The 24,746-nt window shown below is 35.6% G+C and overlaps 1 protein-coding gene and 1 long non-coding RNA gene across 9 annotated transcripts in view; one reads left to right on the top strand and one right to left on the bottom strand.

Annotated features, from left to right (window-relative positions):
- Positions 1 to 24,746, bottom strand: part of KCNH7 (potassium voltage-gated channel subfamily H member 7) — a 224,575-nt gene that overhangs the window by 10,447 nt on the left and 189,382 nt on the right. For 7 of the 8 annotated variants that reach the window (XM_080601183.1, XM_080601189.1, XM_080601184.1 and 4 more), the window contains 4 exons: positions 20,563 to 20,815; positions 16,796 to 17,001; positions 14,069 to 14,168; positions 1,011 to 1,274 (listed from right to left, as the gene is read on the bottom strand). In XM_080601183.1, coding sequence (XP_080457309.1) covers positions 1,011 to 1,274; positions 14,069 to 14,168; positions 16,796 to 17,001; positions 20,563 to 20,815 — 823 coding nt within the window. The remainder of the gene's footprint in view (positions 1 to 1,010; positions 1,275 to 14,068; positions 14,169 to 16,795; positions 17,002 to 20,562; positions 20,816 to 24,746) is intronic. The other variant, XM_080601190.1, reaches the window with a different exon arrangement.
- Positions 6,534 to 16,789, top strand: LOC308198594. Its single transcript, XR_013954039.1, has 4 exons — positions 6,534 to 10,135; positions 13,609 to 13,648; positions 14,948 to 15,025; positions 15,493 to 16,789. It is a non-coding gene; the product is annotated as an uncharacterized lncRNA (long non-coding RNA).

The following is a 24,746-nucleotide window of genomic DNA, read 5'->3' as shown; positions in this document are numbered from 1 at the left end:
ACCAGGCTTCACATATTCATACCTTTAAAAAGAAAAAAAAAATACTGTTTGGCCTGTTTAATCATTAGCATAGTTTAATATTATAACTTAAAAGCTTAAAGTTTATTGAATAGTGGTCGCCTTAAATGGAAACAAACTTAGGGGGAAGACAGCATTAAATGGTAAATATGTAATTCTTTCCTTCAGACTGAAATAATCACAAGCAAACTTTCAACAACACTGTAGCTGTATATTAATCTGGAGCTTTTCATTAATTTCCCTTCACATCACTGAGAAAATTAGCATTTTAGTATATTAGGTGTAACTTTATGTAAAATTAACTTAGATTGCTTAATAATTTTTGATCATTTGTCATATACAAAAGGCCAAATATTTGTTCTTATATTTTGCTTAAGGAAGTTGGGATTTGTTCTGTGATGTAATAGCATTCTTTTTAACCAACATGTACAGCCAAATGGGATAGAATTCTTTCAAGGTATTTTGAATTTCTTTCACTGAATTTTGGTTGTGCATTGTCAATGCAGAGAATGGTAATAATTATCTGAAAACAATTATTTTTGTGTGTGTGTGTGCGCGTGACCACCTTTAGATTTATTTAACCCTTATGTAGGATTTTGTGCTGTCACCCAACTCAAGAACGTCAAACTCCTTTGGAAGTACTCTTTACTGCTCTGAATGTAGTTTTCATCCATGAGCACTTAGTGAGGTCTAGCACTAGTTGACAATTTTGAAGATTTTGTTTAAAAATCTTTTCTATGGTAAGTCAGTTACAAGATGAATAGGTGAACCTTTGGAATTCTGTAATCTGGTCCCACAGCCATTGTGTCAAACTATAGCAATCCTCTTGGGGAATAATATTTTTGATCTAAAATAGTCTTTCTTGTTAATCTTTTGGGAAACACAAAAGTGACTATTATGTAAAGAATCATCAGGACCATTAAGAAAATTATTTTTGATAATCAAGCCAAGACGTCTACTCAAACTCTAGAAAATTGTACCAATTAGATTACCTTTGCAAGAATTGCTTCTTTTGTCAATAAGAATTTCTTCTGTTGCATGAACCGTTTCTTCAAAGTCCACCTCTGTGGTTTTCTCTGTTACAGATGGGTAGTCAGCTATCCCAGTGAACAGGGGTTTTTGCTCATCTTCAATGGAGGACACAAAGGATGACGAGCCACTTTTTTTCTCCTCAAAGTGTTTCTTAATAGATTGATAATATCTGTTGTTGTCCCCTGAGGGTTCAGGATCATTCTGATCATTCTCTTTGAAATAATCTGTTAGATAGAAATAATTGTGTATAATATGCAGTTCATGAAACTAAATATGCAGTTTCATGAAGCTAGTTCATGAAACTGTTCTAGATTATTCTGGTCACAGGATGGAGATTATTCATATATCAGTTACAAGGTTCACCACCTATTAGAATAAATTACTTTAAAACCTTTTTTTAATTCTTGTATCAGAGGAGATTTATATTTCTCTTAAATTCCCAGAAGACATTTGCATGTATCTGTCTTCATATGATCATCTCAAAACAACTTTTAATGTTAGCCCAAATTTCTTAACCTTTTGAATTAATTGCAATTCTCTGATTATCCAATCATCTGAGTAAGAAAAATATACAAGCTGTGATATATATGGTAGGAAAGTACCAATCACATTCAGAATGAATCTTTCATTAATTCCATTCAAGGTCTGGAGTGAGGAGCAGCAGGTTCAGTAGTCTTAAGAGGTGGTAAATAAAAATATAGATATAAAGCCTTTACAAAACATGTTGTACAAATTAAATAGGATTTAAATGCAAGAATGATCATTTGTGAATATAGAAAACTCCCGACCTCTTTTCAGCATAAACTTGAAGCTAATTTCAAATTCAATATTTGGTCTTACCTATTTTTAACTGAAATGTCACGATAATTCCAGTTCTGTTATTTATTTAAAACACATTTTAGCAGGGTAGTCTCAACAACATATAAATACTGTATCTAGTTTGCATTAACTTCCTGGGGAGACAGCATGATTTCCCATCTGCTTTGTGCTAATTACAAATCAACATATTTCTGGAATGTGTGTAGTCTTTACAGACCACAGTAGTGGTTAATACAACATTTAGTATGTTCTCTAGGTTTTTTCTCTCTTTTGAGACTATATGAGTCACTTTTTTGGTGACTATAATGAAATGAAACTGTGGCATTATCTAATTCTCTTTATTGCAAATGAAGAGGATGCCATATCTGTACAGACCACTCTGCAGGAGTCCAGACATCTGTAAGCAGTGAGGGCAGGTAATGGTCAACAAAATACCAGGGCAGGTCTCCTATAACCACACCCTCTGGAATCTCCAGGAGCAATTAACACAACCCTAGACTGAAGTAATTTTATTTGGCTTTTGGTAAACAGGATCACCGGCTGTAAGTGGTACTGGTGATACTCTGATACTGCTAAGGCATCAACACAAAAGCAAATCGGCTGGCAGTGTAAAGTACTTGGGCAATGTTCAGACTGTGCAGTTGTCCCATGTTCCCTGCATCTCCCTTCTCCAAAATAGTACAAAAGCAAAAGAAAGCTTAATAAGAAAATTCTAATGTAGATGTCTCCCATGGCTTTTCTTGTGGGAATATATAGTGAAATGCATACAGTCATGCTACAGTAAATTGTCTTAATTACTTACTGCTTGACTGACTTCAACCTGTGAAAAAGACCTTATAATGAAAGCTTGAAATTGCCATTTTTAGGGTAATTTTTTATGTTCATGGGATTTTGTGCACTAACAGTAGCTGTAATGAGCACCCTGTGGAATACAAATCAATCAGTGAACTAATTTTAAGGGGAGGTCATTGAGACTCTAATGAAAAAAATTGTATAGTAGCTGAAATATAGCAGACTGTCTTATCTGTTATACTCATGGAATAGTAAAATATCTAGAAACAAGAAGCCAGATTTTGCTAACAATTACACTGCTGTAAAAGCAGGGTAATTCAATCGATGTCCCTGCATTTAGTCTGCATCTATTTCAGAACAACAGAGCATATTCTTTTCCAAATGCTGTCCTGATATAATGAACTCACTGGCATTAGAAAGACGTTGAAGATCTGTTGAATGTAAGGTCTTGCCCATTTAAATCGAGGAATAATTTTTAACCAGATGATCTATTTCAAAATATGCATCTTTTGTTTTAGTGCCATTGCTTTATCTGCTAGCCATCTGGATGTATTCAGAAAGTCAAAAGTTGCTTTCATTTTTGAAGACTCTTATTTGATGCTAGAGATTCTTCTGTCTGTAGAATAATCCCATTATACTCTGCAACTAGAACAGGAATTAAAATGGAAACTGCTTTTTTTCATTTGACTCTTCAGGACCTGATGAAGGTGCAAGCTCAGCACCTCAGATCAACCAATTAGCAGTGCCTCTGGAGCTTAGTGGAAAGATATTATAAATAATGTCTAAGCAGTGCTTTATTCAGAGTGTGAATTTCTCCATTTTTTCCTTCATTTTCTAATGAAATCCAGTCATTGGTTTGGAATGAATGTTCCAGAAGAGAAGAGTTTTGTATCTGTTTATACGCGTGTATGGATAAGTTCATTTTCTGTCACACAGACATGAGGTTTCAAAAGGATTCTCTTCTCCTTTCTTCTCTGTTTCCAAAAAAAAAAAAAAAAAATTTGTGATAATTAAAAAAAGCCCCTCATACTAGTGCTTCCTCTTTCCTTTTCTAGTAAGACAATTTTCACTCTAAATCTGATCGCTAGGAAAAATATTCTGCTGAAGCTGGTTCTTTTGTAACTTTCTGCTTTAACAAACATGTACAAACATCATTTGCACTCTTTATGGGACTCATGTTAGCCTGTTATGTGGTTTGGGTGCCTGCCAAATTTACGGGCAATGTCATCTGACATTTGCTGCCTGGAAATTCCAAATCCTTCACAGTAATTTTTAGAAGGTCTGTGTCCTGCTTTTTGCGCTTGTACTAGCAAAGGAAGGGAAGAAACAAGGTTGTCATGAGGGCAATGAAATGCAGCTATGGCATAGACTTATAGAAATGCTGGCATAAAACCTTGCTTAGTTTGATGGTTACTAGAGGTCGAGGAAGTTTCTTATGTGTGCCATAGTCAGCCTGTAGTATTGAAGTTTCATGTTATTCAAACAGTTGCAGTCTCCATGAACTTAGATGACTTTCTCTTAACATACTACTCTGCTACAAGCGATATTGGTGAAAGTGCCAGTAATCTATTACATGTGGAGCAGCATTGTTTAATATTACTGTAATTTCATTAACTGGAATTTGTCATACTTAATTAGGCTGGCTATGTAGCCTAATGTTTCAGAAGAAGGCAAATTTTAACTCCCTTTTTCAGCCATCCAATAAAAAGCCCCATGATATGCCTTGACAAATTCAATTTTGCACAGGAAATGAGGTGAATGACTTCCTCACCCCTGCAGAAAGCAATTTATATCCCAAACCATAGGACACATAATCCTTATCATTAAAATTATCTGTATAACTATAAATCTGTTCAGCAGACATGACATTGTCCTATCCTTTTGAAAAATCCTACCATATCGTTTTACGTTACACCAAGTAAGTCCCTTGGTAAGAAGAAATGCATGCTGTGACTTTGAAGGAGAGATGGTTGATTGTTCAAAAGGCTGCAGATCTTCAGATTCCCAGCAAGTATTTTGCTTCAACTGTTACTAGCTCTTTCTTTGTGATATTCACAAATGTTCCTGTGTTCGACAATCTGTTTTTCCTACATATGAACAAAATATTTGCTAGTGAGCAAGACTGCTTGTTGTCTGTTCTTTAATTAAAAAATGTCAGTTATCTTGTCAGAGAGCAGAAAAATGCTTTATCACAGAATCACAGAATCATCTAGGTTGTGCCCACTCGTGCACCAAAGGTAGGAAATATTTGTAGTGAAAAGTCAGTGACCAAGCATTTCAGATAGCATGTTAAATACAACACCACAAACAGGTTGAAAAGGTGTAAAATCTCAAAGATGTCCAAAAATCAAAAGCTGTTGATATACAATTTGAACACTGGTGTTCAAACCATGCCTATCATACTGTCAGGAAATGCAGATGACTGCTTGATGTAGATGGGGAACAGCCTAGAATCAGACAGGGAAAATGGTAATCCTAATTCCTGGAATTACCATCTTTTCGCAATTTATAAGTTGCTGAGTAATAACAATATAGTTAGTAAGTAATATTTACGTAATAACAAAAATTAATGGTATTGTGGAGCAGTACTGATATATAATGCAGCGCAATTACAGAGAAGTCTACTCAAGCTGCATTCAGGCTGCAGTGCTCTACAGAGTGCCAAACAGGGATCTTATGATTACTAAACTGCTAATTAAAATGCTTTTAATTCATTTTTCTTGCTGTTTACTTCATACTTATTTGAATATGACTGGAATGGAGTACATTGCTAAATATGACTGTGTACCTTCTGATAGACTAGGTATTAGAAGAATATAAAAAGGAGGAAACTGCTTGTGAACATGAAAACAAAAAATGACTCAGTGTCAGGTCATTCCTTTTGCTGCAGAAAAGGTATACATTTTTGAAATCTTTTTCACATATCTAACAATAAAATAAAAAATTAAAATTAATTTGTATTCTTTTAAGATACAGTATTGTAACAATGAAATCCACAGACAAGATGCTTGGCACTATTGCCCACGTTGCCATCCTTTCTTTGACTTGGGTATTTCAGATTGGTTCTTAACACAATCTGCAAATAGTATTTTTACTTATATATTACATTCATACAAGGCCTTCCAATGAGATACTTCAAAATGTTATTTAATCCTTAAGTTCTATTAAATCTTTATTGTTTAATCTCAGTGAATTTAAGATCTTCAGAGAAAAAAATGTATTGAATTGCAAACATTATTATGGGAAAGAGTAAAAGAATGTTAGTGGATTTTTTTTTCTTTTTCCAATGGGAGAAGGATGTGATGCCCACAAGCTTTACAAATGTATGACAAGCATAGATAAAATTCTAGGCTTCGTTTTGCATGCAACATTTCAAATGAGAACTACTCCAGATTTGCTACTAAAAGCTTTGTCTGAAAACCAATTTTGGCCTTGTCTATAGATTTAATCCCTTTCAACCTTCAAAAAGTACTATAACTTACCATGAATCCCCTTAAACAAACCTAAGATGTTTACAAATCTTGAATGCTTGAGCTCTTGCCTTCTCAGAACTGACCGGACCTACATTCAGAGTCAGAGTCCTGACACTGCATATCGTGACATCTGTGTCTACACCAAAACCAGCCACCAACTCGTGTCCTGACAAGGACCGTGTCCTAGGAAAGGTTATATGAAAGTCAATTCCAGATGAACAACTTGAACAAACCACTCTACCATTTTTCAGCTGATGAGAAATTTGTCCGTTTTCAGGACAGAGTCTTCTATTGCTGTCATGAACATCTCAGGTCATGACTGGTGATCAGAGAAACTGAGAACTGATGCCCTCATAAACATTTTTGAGTATTTGCAGAAAGCATAGCTTGCTCCAACATCTGCCCATTGCCAATATACCAAACATCCCTAAGGACAAAAAGCAAAAACTTTTAAGGGAAGTTTAATCATAAAGTCTTCCTAACTAAAACTTGAAGTGGTCAGAATGCTTAAATGTAGTATCTCTAGAAATATTTTCTGCTCCTCAGTGAAACATCATTGATTATAGCACTGTTCAAGTTACCTGAATGTATAATTATTTGCATTAGGAAATTACTTTTTTGGATGGGTTTATATGCATGACAGCTGAATACTAAAACCACAAATTTGATGTGCCTGAGAGAAGAAAAGTAGTTTGAGAGCTGTACAAAACATGTATTGAAAAGCCTAAGAATTCAGATCTAAATATTGCCCAAATAGTCTCAGCTGAAAAAATAGAAGTTGGGTATGGTCAGGAAAATCAGCTGTCCCTAAAGCTTTGAAAACAAAGGTAAAATCTGTAGTGTACTTTGTATAGAAAGTCTCTGGAAACCTATTTATATATTACATATAATAACATAATAATGCTTAGTACTGTGAGAGAATTAATATAAAGGCTGCCTTTCACAGATACTTTATCTGCTTTTGCTAATATAAATAATTGCATAGTATTCTAATATGATGCTTACTTGCATTTTAATTCACTTTTATAAGTGGAAAGTTACACTTGCAGCTTTTTAGTTATAATTAAAGGAAGTAATAAACCATGCTGCCTATTCAGTGGCAAAGATATTGCTTCACATTTGAAGACCACAGGATTCTAAATTTTAGAAATAAAAAAGAGCAATGTAATGAACCATGAAGTCATCACATATTCATTAATAATTTAATTTAGCAACAGTTCCAAATTTTTATGATCAGATGAGGACTGGCTATTTTACCACCATTTTTCCTTCTGTGAACATCATATACAGTTATGCCCTTCTACACCATAATTTCCCAAAAAACTTAGGTGAAGCAAAGAATAAGTGAAAACAGATTCTTCCCGTCAGGGATTTTTTTGGTTCAAAAATAATCTTCCGAAGCAGATACAGTTATATCAAAGCTTGGCCATTTTCAGAATGTGACAGAGACAGGAGTTTTTAAAGGCGCGCACACATTCCTTAAGATATTTCTTAAGCTGGCAGAAAGAATTTATCCAAAGTTCTACCAGGAACATGGATTTTTGTATCTATAAGTCCTTGTTCTTCACCTAAGTACATTGGATGTCTGTAGACCTGCTAGACCCTGAAATCTAAAACAATTCCAGAGACTTACAATGGCTCCTGAAACCTGAGGTAAAGCAATCATAGAATCACAGAATATCCTGAAATGGAAGGGACCCACAGGGATCACTGAGTCCAACTCCTGATTCCACACAAGACCACCCAAAAATCAAACCATATGTCTGAGAGTTGTCCAAATGCTCCTTGAACTCCAGCAGGTCACTGCCCTGGGGAGCCTGTCCCAGTGCCCGACCACCCTCTGGGTGCAGAACCTTTCCCTAACCCCCAGCCTGACCCTCCCCTGTCCCAGCTCCATGCCGTTCCCTCGGGTCCTGTCGCTGTCCCCAGAGAGCAGAGCTCAGCGCCTGCCCCTCCGCTCCCCTCGTGAGGGAGCTGCAGGCCGCCATGAGGCCTCCCCTCAGCCTGCTCTGCTCTGGGCTGAAAACCGGCTGAAGCAGCAAATCCTGCACAAGTTCAGGGTTGGCTGGGAGTTTATAATTCCTACAGTCACAGTCCAAATCAAGGCTCTAGGGATCCCAGAGCTCTTCATTGGTGCTAAAGACAGAGGGAAAGAAGGCACTAAACATCTCTGCTTTGTCCCTAATTGTGAGGTGATCATCCTCATGCAGTGTTATCTCTAGTCCTCCTTTTGCTGTTAACATATTTAAAAAACCACACTTTTTATTGTCCTCCACAGTAATGGCCAGCTTCAACTCTAATTGAGCTTTGGTGGCATGAGTTATCTCTATACAATAGTGAACAGCAACTCCATAGTCCTCCCATGTTGCCTAACCTCACATCCAGTGTCCATACACTTTCTTTTTCCACCTAAACTCAAGAAGAAGATCCTTACATTCTTTAGCACACACTTGTTTTCCTCCTTCTTCCTCATTTCTACTTATTATGGTTCCCTTCAAATATCTATCTTTAGGACCCCTATTTACAAAATGTATTGTGAAATCTCTGTGTGGTTTTTGACCAACACTAAAGAAAAAAATGGTGTCTATCTAGAATTGATGGAGGGAGATTCCTATTCCTAGTAAGAAGTAGGCTACTGGTGGTATCTTAGGAAAGTTAAACATTTTCTCCCCTCAGTTGTAAAAAGATCTAAAGTTCTTAATTTTCTATGACTACTTTTAATGTTATAATAACCCTTTAATTCCAGTTTCATTCTTAATTTGAGAACTTCTAAGTATTCACTGGTGAAGCTAAAGATACAAACTAGTGACATTCTATCATTATAGCAAATCCTGGCAATTTTATTGAAAGGTTCCAGTAGGTTGTATAGTCACAGTAAAGGAACTGAAGTATACCGGAGAAAGCTGTTTGAATTCCTGGACTGTCTCAGTGCTGCTTGTGAGAGTTTGGTAAATTAATGTGTATATTGGTGTGTTTCCTCTCCAAGCTATGAAGGTTTGGATGATTTGAGAAACAGGGAACAAAAAATACTGAAACCTCCCACTATCCTGAACTAAAGATTAGATAACCATTCCATAAGTATCTATGTTCCTTATCTTTTTTAATGGACTAAGATAAGAAGGGAGGTAGTTTTGAATAACTGAATAAGAAACATATTTAAAAAGCCAAGAATTTAAAAGTTCATTTATTCTTTTGTGCCATTTCTATTACAAGATAAATTAGGAATGGAGTGACAGCCCTGTGTCTGAATTTCCTTCCTGTGTTTTTGTATCAACTTTAATGGTATTTAAATAATACTGTAAGGACAATTTTTGATTTATACTTCAGGAAATAATGATACAATTAAAAAATCAGAAACAAAGGTGTATAAACACACATCTGAAAAGGAATTCAGGGCAAAGGCCAAAGCAGTTCTGTCAAATTTAGAATCCTCTTCTCTTCTACAAGGTACACAGCTTTCACTATAGCACTATTATTACTTTTTTTTTTTTTTTTTTTTTTCCAAAGGATGGCTACTGGTATGTATGACTGCATACAACATTTTGATCAGATTTGGCCTCTGGAAACAGCCTCTCTGGGAGCAACTCATGGAAACAAGACTCTTGTAGAAGGTCCCTGAGGTGGCTCCTAGGCACGGTGGTAACAGCAATAACAATAACAATAATAGGAGCAGATGGAAAACTGCAGTGATGAGCTCTCTGATGACCATACACATTTTGTTAGGGGGTTTGTGCTGAAGGTAAGATTTTAGGGACATGAAATCTTGCTCCAAGCCATATGCTGCTTGCCTAGATATTAGTTGCTCCCTGCTCATTTAACCACCTGACACTCTGGCTGAATATTAGAAACTCTTTTCTAATTAAGCCCAAGTGGACTTCATTAGCAAAACGCTAATAGTTTAACACAGTTAAGTAAGAGCTTCCACTTTTGTCCAGAATCTTACCCTACTTTCTTGCTGGGGACACAAAGCACAGTGCTTGGCTGAGTCATCTATTCGTAAAGTAAGCATTTAAATGTCTAAGCTGGGGGAAGGGGATAAGAATGGAAGTTAACAATGCACTTAAAATGAAACATTGCAGAATGCATTTTATATTTGATTGCTACAGACTGTGTCAACATGGGCAAGTGCATAAGATTTCATAAGAACATTCTTTTGTGGGCTTTTAAAATCACATCCATGGAAATAAAAATTCCTTGTTACGAGTTCCCTGAGCCAGCTGGCAAGAAAATTGAAGATTAAGTATTGTTAGCTACCTGAATCTTTGGTTCCTAATATAACAATATAACTCAGCTGGAGACTGTATCATTGTCTCAGCTAGAGTCTGTGAGATGATGTTCTTGTCTTTGGATTAGAGCTAAAAATCCAGAGTTAGGGTTTATTTCAATCAGGTCAACGTTACATTCCTAGGTAGTATGTCCATGCTGGTTTATTTGCCAGTTTTATATTACCGTTGAAGTATTTTATATGCTCTGTCAAAAGAACAAAGGGCAGATGTGATTTGAGTTTATCACTGGTGTAGTTTTAGCCTCAAATCAGTTTTCTCCTGGGAAAGGATTTCCTATCTGGTTGTTTCTAGGGCTTCACAAGAATTATGTGCGAGTGCTCAGAACAGGTCCAGGGTTTTGATAGCTTTCAGCTATGGGCTACATAAATTAAAGTTAAATGCAAAGAATAGCTTTTAATGAGAATAATAGGAGACAGTCCCAAGAAGGTGAAGCTTTTAGAGCAAACATTAACAAAAAGTTGAACAAGGCACTGATAAAAGTATTAGTGCTTGAACTCCAGAAAAGTCTTTTCAAAGCCTCAAGTTTTCAAGCTCTCAGTGAGCTTACTTTGCTAGGGTGGCACTCTGACTGTTACTTTTCATTTTTTCAGCTGTATGTTTGGATTCCATATTGACGAAACCAACTCTAGTGATGCCCTGTTCAGCATGGAATATCAGATCTGCAGTCAGAACTAAGGGAGCTAAAGAAACTTCTTGCCTCTATGTAATGTATCAAAAATAGCCATCTCCCACTTAACTACTAGAGGAAAATGAGTAATGGGCAAGACAGGGCTGTATTCTGCACTGCTAAACAAAGCAACTGAATGTAGATGGAGCAGTTCATTGCCCCTCAGTTTTCAGCAGGAGACTAACTTGCCAACCAATCTGAAAGCTTTGGTGGGAGCTGCCAGGCAGGAATACTGCTTATTTCAAGCAGTCATGGAGAGAATTTCTTGGCTGACTGTCAAGCATCTATGGCAACTGGCTGAGGCTGCACCTGCACCTGTGTAAGGAATATCATCCATTATCCTGAAAGTCCTGCAATGAATTTATTTTAGGTGAGAGCAAGAATAAGCTGCTATGTAGTGTGTGTTAATTTTTGCAAGGGACTTCTTGTGGTATTCCAGTTGTTTCTGGAAACCAGAGAACAAGCTGCTTCAAGTGGCCTTATACCACACAGACCCTTTAAAAGCATATTATAATAGAGCTTGATAGAGCTAAGATCCATTTTTGTTGACACAGGTAAGAAATGATGGAAATATGTACAGGTGGACTGAGGTCTTACTTGGAATTGGAAAAGTAGTGGTACTAACTGCAGATGCATGAGCTGTGTTGATTTTCTTTAACCCCTGATAAAACTCCTGCAGGAGGAGTTGCCATGGCAACAAGGTCCAAATCAGGCTAGCATGAACTAAAGGCTGAGATAACACAATCCCATTTTTAGCACTCCAAAAGGGAGAAAATCACTGATGATCATACTAAAGATGAAAACAATACATTCCCTAACTGTGTGATACGTTAGTGGGTCGAAAGCTGAAATTAAAAATGTCATCAAGAAGTCAATTTTCATGAGCAACACTCTCCCCCACAATAATTACAAATAAATAAGAATTTGGTGAGATGTAAAATATCAAAATCTGAAAGTGAGAATTCTGGGTGTCCATTCAATTTGTAGTCTATTCAATTACAGTTCCAAAATCAAAATATGATTGTTAAAAGTCATCATGTGAGACATTTTTAATCTGTAAGAATACTGTGACCAGAAATGCATTTGCCAGCTCTGTGTTCAGGAGCTCAGTATTTTCTACTCCAGTTCTTCTAAGGCAATCTGCAGGATCATGCCCAAATATTTATCAGTTATAGTCTAACTATGTTGGATCAAAATACGATGCAGCTCCCTTCTATTGGTACTAAATGTTGAAATAAATAGAACAGAACTTTGCAATCCAGTAGTAACCTCTAGTACTCCACAACCTCATACAGGGTGTAGGATGGGACACAGAAAAGTGACATAGAAGGTCTGTGACTACCAGATGCCTCCTTCAGTTCTGGCAAATTTCAGAGAATCTGAACAGGGACCAGAGAGGGCCAGTAAACCAGTGGGCCAAAAGCATACTCACTCCTTGGCAAAGGACTCTCATGCTAGCATCTTCTCAGGTGGACTACCAATGTACCACACTTCTGTCTAACTCAAAAGTTACCAGGTACTATACAGTGACTACCAGGACTAAAGCACTTGTTGCCAGTTTTGTCCCTTCTTTTTCAATGGTGCAACTTTGTTTTATTTTATTTTATTTTATTTTATTTTCAAAGACAAAACTGTGTGAAATTATATTCTTTCAAAAGTAATGTAAATAAATGTCTCCAAGAGGCTGTTCAGCATAATCTAGCGTGCAAGAACCATAAAAGCCTGGGGTCTTGGCACCACATTAACACCTGAGGAACCTATTTGTAATTCTGCAGCAGGCACAGCATGGAAGATCACTTCCATCTTATCTGGGTGGTAGCATATGTTTTCTCATAAGAAATGTGAAGGTTATTCAGGCAAAGCACCTCTGTCAACAGATTCTTTGTGAGGAGCAGATTGAATATTTCATGGGGACATTTTCCTGACAGATTTGTTGTCAGTCTTGGCTTCCTGCCCTAAAGAAGCTTCTTTGATTGAATGGCAATGTCATTGTTCTGAGTAGCCATGCTCTGGATTAAAGTCTTCCTTCATAAAGCATTATACCTGCTATGTACCTCTGAAGTATTCCCATTTATTATCAACTACTCTGCAACACTAAAATTGGTTTTATGTATGGGGTATGGGGTTTAACTGTGGAGTATGAAAGACAGGCATACCAGAAAAAATAATTTGTCAGACAAATCATTGGACCCTGAAACTATAAAATTATTCAAGGAATTATGCTTTCCCTTCGTAAAAATGAAAATCTTGTGAGTATCAATTTAGCTTTCTTTATGACAATTACTGTCTGACCACAGCAACTACCTACAGTTCCCGGTATTTAGGAGTACTGAATACTGTAACATGGTTCAATATTTCGCTGAATTTTCCTTCATATGGATTACTCCCAAAAGTCCCTAAGGTGAATGTAAGCACAGAAAACCTGAACTGTTTCCAGGACAACCATTTACACATTGTCAAATTAATCAAAATCTGACTATGGGAATCTACTGTGTCCTGAAAACAAGTATTTTAATTCCAGGGAGAAACACTACCTAGCATCAAGTTCAGCAAAGCTGAAGGTAAGCTATTACCTTTGCTGAAGAAATAAAGTCAACACTGCTAATAAATAATCCAGTAGACTAGTTTCTCCAAACATTTTAAAGCATGATGTCTCAGAAAATGGATATTGCTTAAGAGGTAATATACATATATATATGTATACACATATATATGTTTATCACAAGGGCAGTGAGGTAGCTTTGTGTTTGAATAGCTCTGATCTGATGGGTGTGAAGTCATGAGAAGGTGAAACTGATATCCTCTAGTCATATATAATCATGTAGGGGACAATGCACAGAGTGTTTCTGCTACTCAGCTGGATTCTCAAGACCTGCTACAGTAACAGCCAACATGGGACCCTACTGTACCCAGCATTACCAAGTGAAATACCAATGAATAATGAAGCAGTACTGTCTAATGTAAGAAATGAAGTTAATTACCTTTCTCTATTTCACTTTGAAAGGACAATTTCCGTCTTCGTAGTTTGCAGTTATCTCCATCCGTATCATTAGTAGTTTGTGATCTTATTACAAGGTCAGACTTGATTAATGAAATATGAAACATAGTGACAGATTAGTCCCACATAAAAAGAGCAGGTTTTCAATAGTTGATTCACTGTTAATCATGTTCATGCTTTAAGAAAGGCAATATTACACAAGTCAGTTTACATCAACCTCTCCATCCCTATCTAATGGTATTGGTCCATGCTAATGCTAAAAAGTTTGTGCAGATAGTGCATAACTGGCAATGTTGCCACGTGATGGTGAAACAAAATTATCTTGATAAATTCACATGTAGAGACACATATTATCAGCTTCCTGTGTTTTAAGTAAGTTTAGAGTAATTAAAGGAAAAAAAAAACCCACCTCCTTGCAATACTGTACATTCTCTGGTAAAGTTGCAATGTGCTAACTGATTGTAATTAGTTTTATTTTTAATTATATGGTAATAATTATAAAGGTTACATTTTACAACAGGAAATATAAGGTTGACAAGCACCAGGCACTTTACTCATTATTATTATTATTATTATTATTATTATTATTTCTAGACCTTCCCTCCCTTTTTATCAAATTCAGTTCATTAAGAGACATATTTCATTGTGTTTCATAGCTGAACACAATGGTATCTTTCTCTATACATCTTATTAGAAGACGGATGTGTTTTTTGTTGCCTTTATAAATACAAGATGCATTTAATTCTTCTTTTTACTTATATTACAACTGCAGAATTTACGAATAAGCTAATAAAACACCAGTTACATTCTTTGTGTACGCACCCAAGGAATTCACTTAATCTACTTCCCTTCCCTGTACTAGTGAGGTGTGCACCGTACTTGAGTGTACCACCCAGGAAAACAGATTTGCATGTGGGAGAAAGGCAGAGGGAAAGATTTGGTAAGTGTTTGCACCTTATTCCCTTCATTGTAAACCTGGTTGGTAAGGTGCCTAAGTGGTGCCTAACTGGTAGAATAACTGCAGGAGAAAAAAGGCACTTTACATAAATAAGGGGACAGAAGCAGAAGCTTAGGCAGAAGCACCTATTATTCAGATAACAAATCTGGATATGAATGATGTTTTGAAGATCAGAATGTGCTCATTACTTCTTTTGGGGATGATTTTCTGGATTGTGACAGTCAGTGGAATGCAAGTGGAATTGCTAGAGAAAACTGTGACTCTGCATGCTCAGAGGCATAGATGAGCGTGTCCTTCCCTGTCTCTGTGAAATCTAGTGACGTTTTTCTTAGTGGCTAGTACAGCAGTAAGAAATAATATCTGAAAAATTTCGAAGAGATGTGAGCAGCAAGAACTTTCTTTGTCTCTTCTACATCACAACGTAATGTGATTTGTTTCAATTTACTCAGATCTAAAGAAAAAGTGATAAAACATTGATGGCAAAGTAATTGCAGAAAATAATTGCTAAGAAGACCAAAGTCATTAATGTGAATTTATCTTCAAGAAATTTTTCAAATATGTGGACCTTCAGTTAACTTAAATTTATCACTAGACTGTAAGTTCATTGTATTGTATTTCACATGTAATTAATAATGATGAACTTTTCAATAAACACAAAATGGTACATTTCAAAATAAAGAATAGGATTGGTATTTTTTCAGATTTTCAGAACAATCTTTTATGGGAAAAAAAGGCTCAGCATAAAAAAAAAAAGAAATGACATTTCTTTTTGGAAGTTATTTTTATTTAAAATTTTTAAACTAAAGATCAACATGTGATTAGCAAAGAAGTTCCTGTCATTTCTAACTGAAAACTTAGAGTTCTTTGTCTCTGTGATTTTCAGACAGCCTTTGAGGCCAAATTCTGCTAGCTTCTTCTCACTGAATCTCTGTTTCTCCTTTAAAGTACGGTAAAAAAAAAAAAAAACACTAAAAACATCTCAGAAATAATGAAATGTAAGCTGGCCATTCTGTGGGCAGTTTAGTCCATGTTTGGTGGTCAGTGCTAGTGTACCCCACAGCTTTCTGGGGAAAACTTTCTAGAGCCCCAAAAGCCTCTCCGCTTTTCTGCTCAAACCTCCCCCTATTTTGCCAATTCAGCCTGATATGAGGGAACACTTAGGAGAGTCACTGTAGGAAAAAGAGACCAAGAAACCCCTGTAAATCCAAAGAGTGAATGAAATTTGAAAAGTCCCTTGTACACTTTTAGTCTCCCAGGAAGTAGGGTGCACTTAAGAGAATTAACAATTCATGTTTGAAAGGCAGTTAAATATTTTGTATTATTAGACACAGAATGAATCTGGATAATCTGATTTATATTTATTTCATGGTGATACAATTATATTTAGTGTCAAAAGTCCCCCTTGTGGTGACCCAGGCTATAGTCATGCTCACTGGAAAAACATATTTTCCATGGCTTTAACAAAAAATCCCAAATCCCCCTGGCTAAAACTTTAATACTATTTAAATATAGAATCAAATCCTGTTAGATTAACATCATCTGGATCATTTCATTGACTTCTTCTGAGTATTACTTACTTCAGTAGGAGCAATCAGGTGAATGTGTTTTTTTAAAAATAGGATTTGGCCTCAGGCTTTTAGCTTTTGGTTTTGCTAACCTCAGTTTTTCAATTGCTATTTTCAAGTTTTGTTACTGTGGCATAGATTCTGCCCAATACGAAGAAAAAAAACCCACAAAACTTATTTTATGTACCTTTGCAGTTTCATCTCTCAAATTAAAAGTCAGTTCTAGGTTGGTGAGGAAGAGATCAGAAAATTCAGGGTACATATCCAAAACTTCTAGTAGATCTTCCCGCTGGATCTTATGCAAGTCACAGTACGTTAAAGCTCTCACATCTGCATTTGACTTTCCTGGTTTTGCATAAAGATGTACCATCTCTCCAAAAATATCATTTTTTCCTGCAGAAAGAAAATTAGATAGAGATGATTATTTTCAACATGAATAACCCCTTAAATTGGATGATGTATTTCTTTTTGATAACAGTGTAGAATACTTAATTTTACATGAAGTGATACAATCTGATTACCATTGCATGTATGTTGGTTTAAATCAAAAGTGTTCTTATTAAATAGTAAAAGTAAACTCAATGAAATTATGTAGGCATATAATTGGACTAAGTGAAAGGAAAATCTAGTTCCATCACAGTTTTCCTTCAGTTCTGTCAAAATAGGATGACTAAAGAAGCTTCCTTTGTTCTTTCTGAGAAAAACTTCATGTATTTAAATCATATGATGACAAAGGTATAATTTCTGACTTTCACTAGAGTCCAGGACCTGTCTTGCCTAGAATCTCATTTTGTTAAATGTACATGAAGAAACATACTTTATTTGAAATATATTTCAGTAGAAAATTACTAGTTCTTATATTTTTTTAGGGGGAATGCAAAGCTTCCAAGATGCAGAAGCTGTTTTGAAGAAGGTCTTTAAACATAGCTGCTTCTATTTTGGTACTATTACAATTCTTTCCGTCAATGTTGACACATTTGCACTACCTGTTTGCTGAAATTGTCATCTATATTTAATTGCTTGTTTTCCCCAAATCTTCAGCTAATTGTCATAAATGCAGAGCAATCACAGACCAGTGCAAAATACACTTCAAATTAAGGTTTGCAGGGCATACCTGCAAAATGGAGGTGAGGTTGTATATCTAGGAAAGCACTTATGGAAAAGGATACTGGTCATAGCAACTGAGCAATAGTAGGCTGCTGAGAAAGGGTGCAGGTGATTTTGCTTCTCTGATAAACATCTGTGTTTTTTATATTGGGTATTGGATTACTGCAAGTAGTTCTTGTTTCTCCTTTTTTTTTTTTTTTTTTTTTTAAGGAAGCTGAGAACTGGGTGAGCAAGTAGCTAAGAGATTCAAAAAATAATTCAAGGGTAGAGTTGCTCTTAAAGAGCATGGTCTGTTTAGTTTCTCAATAGGAAGATTAAAGAGGTAACTTGATTATATTGCATACATCCTTATGGAGAGGAAAAATTATTCAGTAGTAAATCAGTCTAGAATATAATGAGGAATGCAAAGCAAGAACCAATGGAAAGAAATTGAAGCAAGAAAATTTTCTATTGGAAATAAAGCATGTATTTTTAACAATAAAATAATTCACTATGGAAATAAACTGCAAAGAAAAGTGATTGCTTTTTCATCTTATTATTTCTTCAGATCAAAATTCATTTCTTTTCTCAACATCATGCTTTCATCAAACAGCTCATTAGACACAAAAGATAGTTAAAAATATGAAATGTAAAATGAGTTTGTGATATAACAGAGGTTAGCCAACATAACCTAATAGTCCTTCTGGTCTTAATATTTATGAATGGAGAGGTCCCTATCCAAGACATATAATACCTTCTCTGTAATATAACTACATCAACACGCTCACAGTATTTTAATATCTTGTCTGCAAAGCTGAAAGAGGTGGTAGATTCTATGAGGCCAATAGCCATCATCTTTCCTAAGGACACAGAGTCTTGGCACAGAGTTACTGCTGTCAGGTCAGTACTGGTAAGACCTTAGCAGCATCAGATAGTGCTGAGGAGTTGAGGAAAACTGATGGATAAACCCAACATTTTTCAGAACCCCTGACTTCTGTGACGAAGTTGGAGTACTTATTCAGGGTGGAAATGTCAACTGTGCTATGGACTGAAGTTTTTCAGCCCTGGAGAACAAAGAGAGTTTTTTATGTATGTCCTTTCTTTTCAGATGAGGAAATAACTAAAAACGTTTGGCTAAGTATTGATAACCTTTGTTAGGTTTCGGTGAGATTGTGTTGCAGGACACTTTTTTTAAAAAAAAGAAACAGATTCTTCAGGATACCATAATCTCATTGACTGGAGCCAGCTATTAGGCAGGCTTTTGCCTCATGGGCCATGTAACTGATGTGGGGCTATAGCGCAGCTCCTTTTGGCTGCAGTTGTGCATGACTCTCTCTTCCACTCTGGACTCCCGTTACCATGGGGTAATGCTCCAGTGGGGGAGCAGACCACTGGCCTGCAGACCCTGGTGTGAGGAACCTTGGAGTGTAAGAGATGCAGTGGCATTGCACTGCAGATACGTGGGGTTCTGCTGCAGGGTGAGAGGCGCACAAGGATCTGATGTGCATAACACACAAAACTCAAACAGTCTGCATCTTTGGTCCAGTAAGAAATTCCTGAGTTTGTAAACTTGCCAGTTTTAATTCATTGTGAGAGCTATAGAAATTTACATGCATTTGATGTAAGAGAGGAAGTCCTCAGTGAATCATGCTGTTCAGAATCTGGGGAAGACAAGTGAGTAAAAATCTCACAGTGTTATACTTGCATGGTCCCTAATTTGCTTGTGCCTAAAGCTGACCCAGCTGATGAGATGCAATAGCATGAGATGACAAATTATCTTGATAACTCTATCTAAATGTAGGGAAGGATTGCTGTAGGCAGACCTTTGTATTTCTGTTCAGGTATCCACTCTGCAAAAGCACTAGCAGAAAAGCAGTCACAAGTGAATTAATAGCAACATACTGCTACCAGTCCACATTTTGCTTCATCTACTTCAGTGTAGCAAAATCACAGAATCATTAAGGTTGGGAAAGACAATCAAGATCATCTGGTCCAACCATCCCCCTACCACCAGTGTCACCCACTAGATGATGTCCCTAAATACCATGTCCAAACTTTCCTTAAACATTCCCAGGGATGGTGACTCCACCACCTTACATATCTATTCAGATGTTCCTTGCATTCTTATTACCCGATTCTAAATTGAAGAAACAAATCAGTAGTTTTAGTTATTTTTCTTTTGAAAGTGCTATGCCTAATATACTCTTATTGGTTCCACATAATAGTCGTCACCAGCTGTAGGTAAGCTGGACTGAACATTGCTCTGAGACAAACTTCATTGGTAAAGAGAACAAATAACGCCCCATGCAATACAAACATGAACATGCTGATAAGAAATATAAGGGAATTTGCTAGTGTTATTAAACTTAGGTATCAGTCTCAATCAGATTAATCTGGTACTCTCTTCCTTTTCTATATGCTCAGGGAATAGAAGCAGACATTTCTGAAAACTTCTAGAAGACACTTTGCTTAAATTAGATACATGCTTTTCTACATGTAGCATGTAGTGAGTCTGTGGGCCTCAGTACCCTCATACACTGTTCAAGAAAAGGATATCAAAAACTTTGGCTGATGCAGCATAATCAGAACTGGAGTAACTTGACATCAACTTGTCTCAACTTGCATCTCACCATTTACCTAGGGGTAAATGCGACTCACTCCTGCTCTTATCTTTTAGATTTTCAAATGACTGGGGCTCTTTGGTGCACATGGATTATTGGAGTAATGCAGACTTTGCTCCTTATATTATTTCTCTGCTTGATTTTAAATAACAGTGACTAAAACATTCACAGACTTCCTATCCCAGGAACAACAAATGTTTCTTTTCAGTCCCCTGACTTTTAACATGCATTGTAGTAATCTACATACCAAGAATGGCTACAACAATGTCACTCTTAAGGATTTCAATGGAGCCTCTTGACACAAAATAAAGAGCAGTGAGAACATCTCCACAGTGCACTAAAGTGTCTCCAGGAGGTGCATGTGTTGTCTTAAATTTCATAGCCAAAGCTCGAAGACAGCCTTTACTGGCCCCTCGGAAAGCTTTGCAATTCTGAAGCAAATTTTGGTTGAGGTGCAGACAAATGTCAGCTTGTAAGCATTCTGGAAACCCCTTCAGGACCTGGAAAGACAAGCATAAGGATTTCATATAGATGCTGTGAAAGCTATGTTATATAATCATTTATGGTTTCTTTCTGGACAGGAGGAAAGAAGTGGCATACAAATAGAGGTGGCTTTTAAGGGCTGTCAGAGTCTTACAATTCAACAAGTGCATAGTGTAATCTATATTCCAAAAGTTACACGGTATGAATGTTAATAGAGTTCAAAAGTAGTGATTCCTAAATTCATTATGAAGATTTATTTCATTGCTAAAAATGGTATCAAGATATATATGAATGAATATACCGCAGTAAAATAACAAATAAGACAAATAAGTATTTCGCCTATTCAGACTGTATGTATCTAGTTCCTTTTTATCATTTATAAAAGTACTACATTTAATATAAGAGGATTTTGTTGCTAAAATAATTGTTATTTATAAAATCTACCTGTGAAAAGCTATCTGAATGAGATCTGAGATATTTTTCAGAAGGGCGAATTTTAATGAGATTTTCATGTTAAATATATTCTGTTTGTAAGTGTATAACATGTATTTTTATCAGAAAAACCAACACGTGTCACTGAAACAATGATGTTATGCAGATTTACATAGGCAGATGATTAATTCTTTGAACAACAGGGCTAGTTGCTATGGTCCTTGTTCATCTCTACAACAATGGGAATTTGCCTGAAGTAGAACCACAGGCTTCCTCTTGGGTACCATGGTAACATGCTAATTTTGTTTAGAAGAAAAAAAGTAACCTATTTGCAAGGTTGTCATTATGTCTGAAATGATCCTAAACAATTTAGAAAAGCTTACCTCTGTTTCTTTGAGTCAATGAACATTTCTGCAAATGACTTCTATGGGAGTGCTGCCCACCTCATGACTCTATGTTCTCTGTTCAGAAATGGGGCTGACACATTATTATGTACCACCCTTTCTGTCATTTAAATCCTATTGTCTCTCTCAATGATGTTAATGTGTCGTATGCTTACCCTGGAAGTGCAATGGGACAGACTATATCTGTTGCATATTTCTAAGGACAGAACATGAACTGATGCTACCAGTCATGAATAATGTGAACAGGATGTGACTTTTTGTTATCAGAGCAGTCTATCAATTCATTTCTGTTTATCCTGTATCCTGCACAGAAAAAATATATACAAGATGCATTCATTTGTTGCTATATTTGTTCTTACTTCAGCACAATAAAGGTCTGTGCATTCACTCTTCTTGCATAAATATATTCACATCTCTTGCTAATGGAGAAGATGAACACATTTCTGATATGAGGCTTTTTTCCACGCAAGCCAAGCTATGATTTATAAATGAAATATTAGTACTTTTAACTGAGTTTAAAATGTTTCTATGATTGCTAATGGAAATCAATGCTGTGAAATAACGAACACAATGTTATAACACACATACATACAAAACTTTTGTGAGTCATAGGGCATTATCACATGAAATTAATACATCCTCAGAAAAAGCCAGCATTCAACAACAATAAGCAAAAGAAAACATGATAAATGAAAAGTTTCTATGTTACCATTCTGTTTTTGATATCTCTTACACTACTAGAAATATATTAGTACGGAATTACTCTGTTAATTTTAATGTACTTACATTTGAATAAAAACACTGTGGATTGTAGCAATTTATTTACTGAATGATAATGAGAAACTGATAACTAAATTTGTCTGGTCAATGAGACAACTGGGGAAAAGTTGCAGGTGTTTATTTTGAAGTTATTCTCAAGGCATGTCAGTAAAAAAGACCTATTTTGAATTATTTATTTATTTTCTTATAACTGTATCTGAATATAATTTAGAAGAGCTCCATTTTTTATAGGATGTAAAATAGGAAATGCATTTTCTATTCAGAGATACAAGAAATGGTATTTGAATTGTTAGGAACTCAGGAGTACAGTTTAGGATAAATTGTATTCATTTTTCACATCAGCTTCTGTTTATCTCATTTATCAAGGGATTGCACTTTACCATTAAGCAAAAAACATGCAGACCATGTGTCTTGGTTTATATTTCTGAAGATACTTTGGGGATATCTTTAAGAAACAATTATTTTCATAACTAATTTATGCTTAATATGAAACTGTTCTAAAATCATCGCATATTAGTTAATAGTTACTTAAATACCAATAACATCTGAAAGATACTATCCTCTATTCAAGCATCTGTGATGAAAAAGTTCCTGCTCCGTGGAGCTTACACTCTAGAACAGTTATACATCAGAGAGGAAGCACATTTACTCCTTAATACCACAACTGTCTAATGTTTGGAATGGTGACAGGCACCCAAATAACATTAATTTTCAATGGAGTTTTGGAGATTACTCCACTAACGTAAGCTTGGAAATGCAAGAAAAAAGCTGTTTTGAAGATAAATTTGTTAAAACATTGCTATATACTACATTACTAAAAGGAGCTTACCATATTGCTCACATAGTATGCAGTGAGGTATCAAATCCAAGTCCCATAGCTGATGATATATAGAATAAGATGTTTCCAAACTAAATTTTATGTTGTGCAGTATGGACAACATCTTGTCAATCCAAGCCTCCGTGTACATTTCCAATATTCAGATTTTCATTACTTTGAGAAAAAAAAAATCTTATTCACCAATTTTAGCTTGTGTTAATAAGGAATTATCTGATTCTCAGAAATATCTTTGTGTGTGTACAGCAGGAAAAATTGCATTGAAAAATCATGTTCTAACAATGTGAGAATCAACATCAGTATATCATATGTACATACTGACAACTCTAAATATTAGAAAATTGTCCATCCATTCTTCAAAATCATGAGATTGTCTTAAAAATAATACAAAGCTAAATACTGTATTTCACTTCTTTTTATTTGTTGCAAGCTTTTTGAATTTTTAAACACATTTAAGTCATATTCCAATGTAACAAGAAAAATTTAATACACACTTTTTAAAAAATAAAAGCCAAAATAATCATGAAATTGTATGAATGCAGGACTAACTGATTCAAAATAAGAGTTTAAAATTTTGAAAATTATAAAGCTAGGAATTTCACTTTAAATAGCATTATTCTCAATGATGAATCCAAAACAAATAAATCACTTGAATAAAGATTTATACAAGTTTAGGTTTCAGTTGCTCCATTCTTTCCTGCTGTGTTTCTGTTGTTACAGTCAATATCGCCTTAATAGTGGTTCCATCTTGCCCTGGTGAGGAAAGTCTTAGATTCTCATGGTTAGAATCAGAATTCATGCATAATTGAAGATACTCAGATGTTCTAAAAATAAATTTAACGAAGGAAAACATGCTCAAACCACCGCTCACCAAATAAAATAAAATAAAATAAAATAAAATTAAAAAAATATGATGCTGTGACCAAAGGCTCCTGTTGTTTCTCTTTGATAGTTATGGAGTCCAAGTACAGTTGCCTCTTCCTGTATGGAATGAAACTTATTCCATGTCAAATAATGTTGGTTTATCTATTTGACATGCTTAGAGAGGAGGAAAGTATCACTGAGAAGGAAATAAAACATTTTATGTGGAATTCACAATTGAAATTTAGAGATGGTAGTAGGGACGTGATTCATATTGCCTTGAAGAACGTGGTCTTTTATATGTGGAGAGGGAATCCAGCTGCATCAAGTACACTTTTACAAGATGACAATTAAATATCACTCACACATGTATCGGACACATTTGTGACACCAGAATTAGAAACATTTGTACGTATTAACCTCAGACAACTAGCAAACGTTTGGGGCAAAAGATAAGATTCATGACAATTTTTATATTTTTCTCTCCTCAGTTCTGGAACAGGTATTGTCCCACAGAAAATATTTAGACAACATCAAAGGAGAAATAAATCAGAATCTTAACTACAATACTCATCATTAAACATCAAAATATCATCACATCCTATATCAATAGGATCACAGAATGTTTGAGGTTGG

Source organism: Anser brachyrhynchus, assembly GCF_964034855.1.
Source record: "Anser brachyrhynchus genome assembly, chromosome: 7".
Taxonomy (NCBI): Eukaryota; Metazoa; Chordata; class Aves; order Anseriformes; family Anatidae; genus Anser; species Anser brachyrhynchus.
This window is presented reverse-complemented; position numbering and strand designations above follow the sequence as displayed.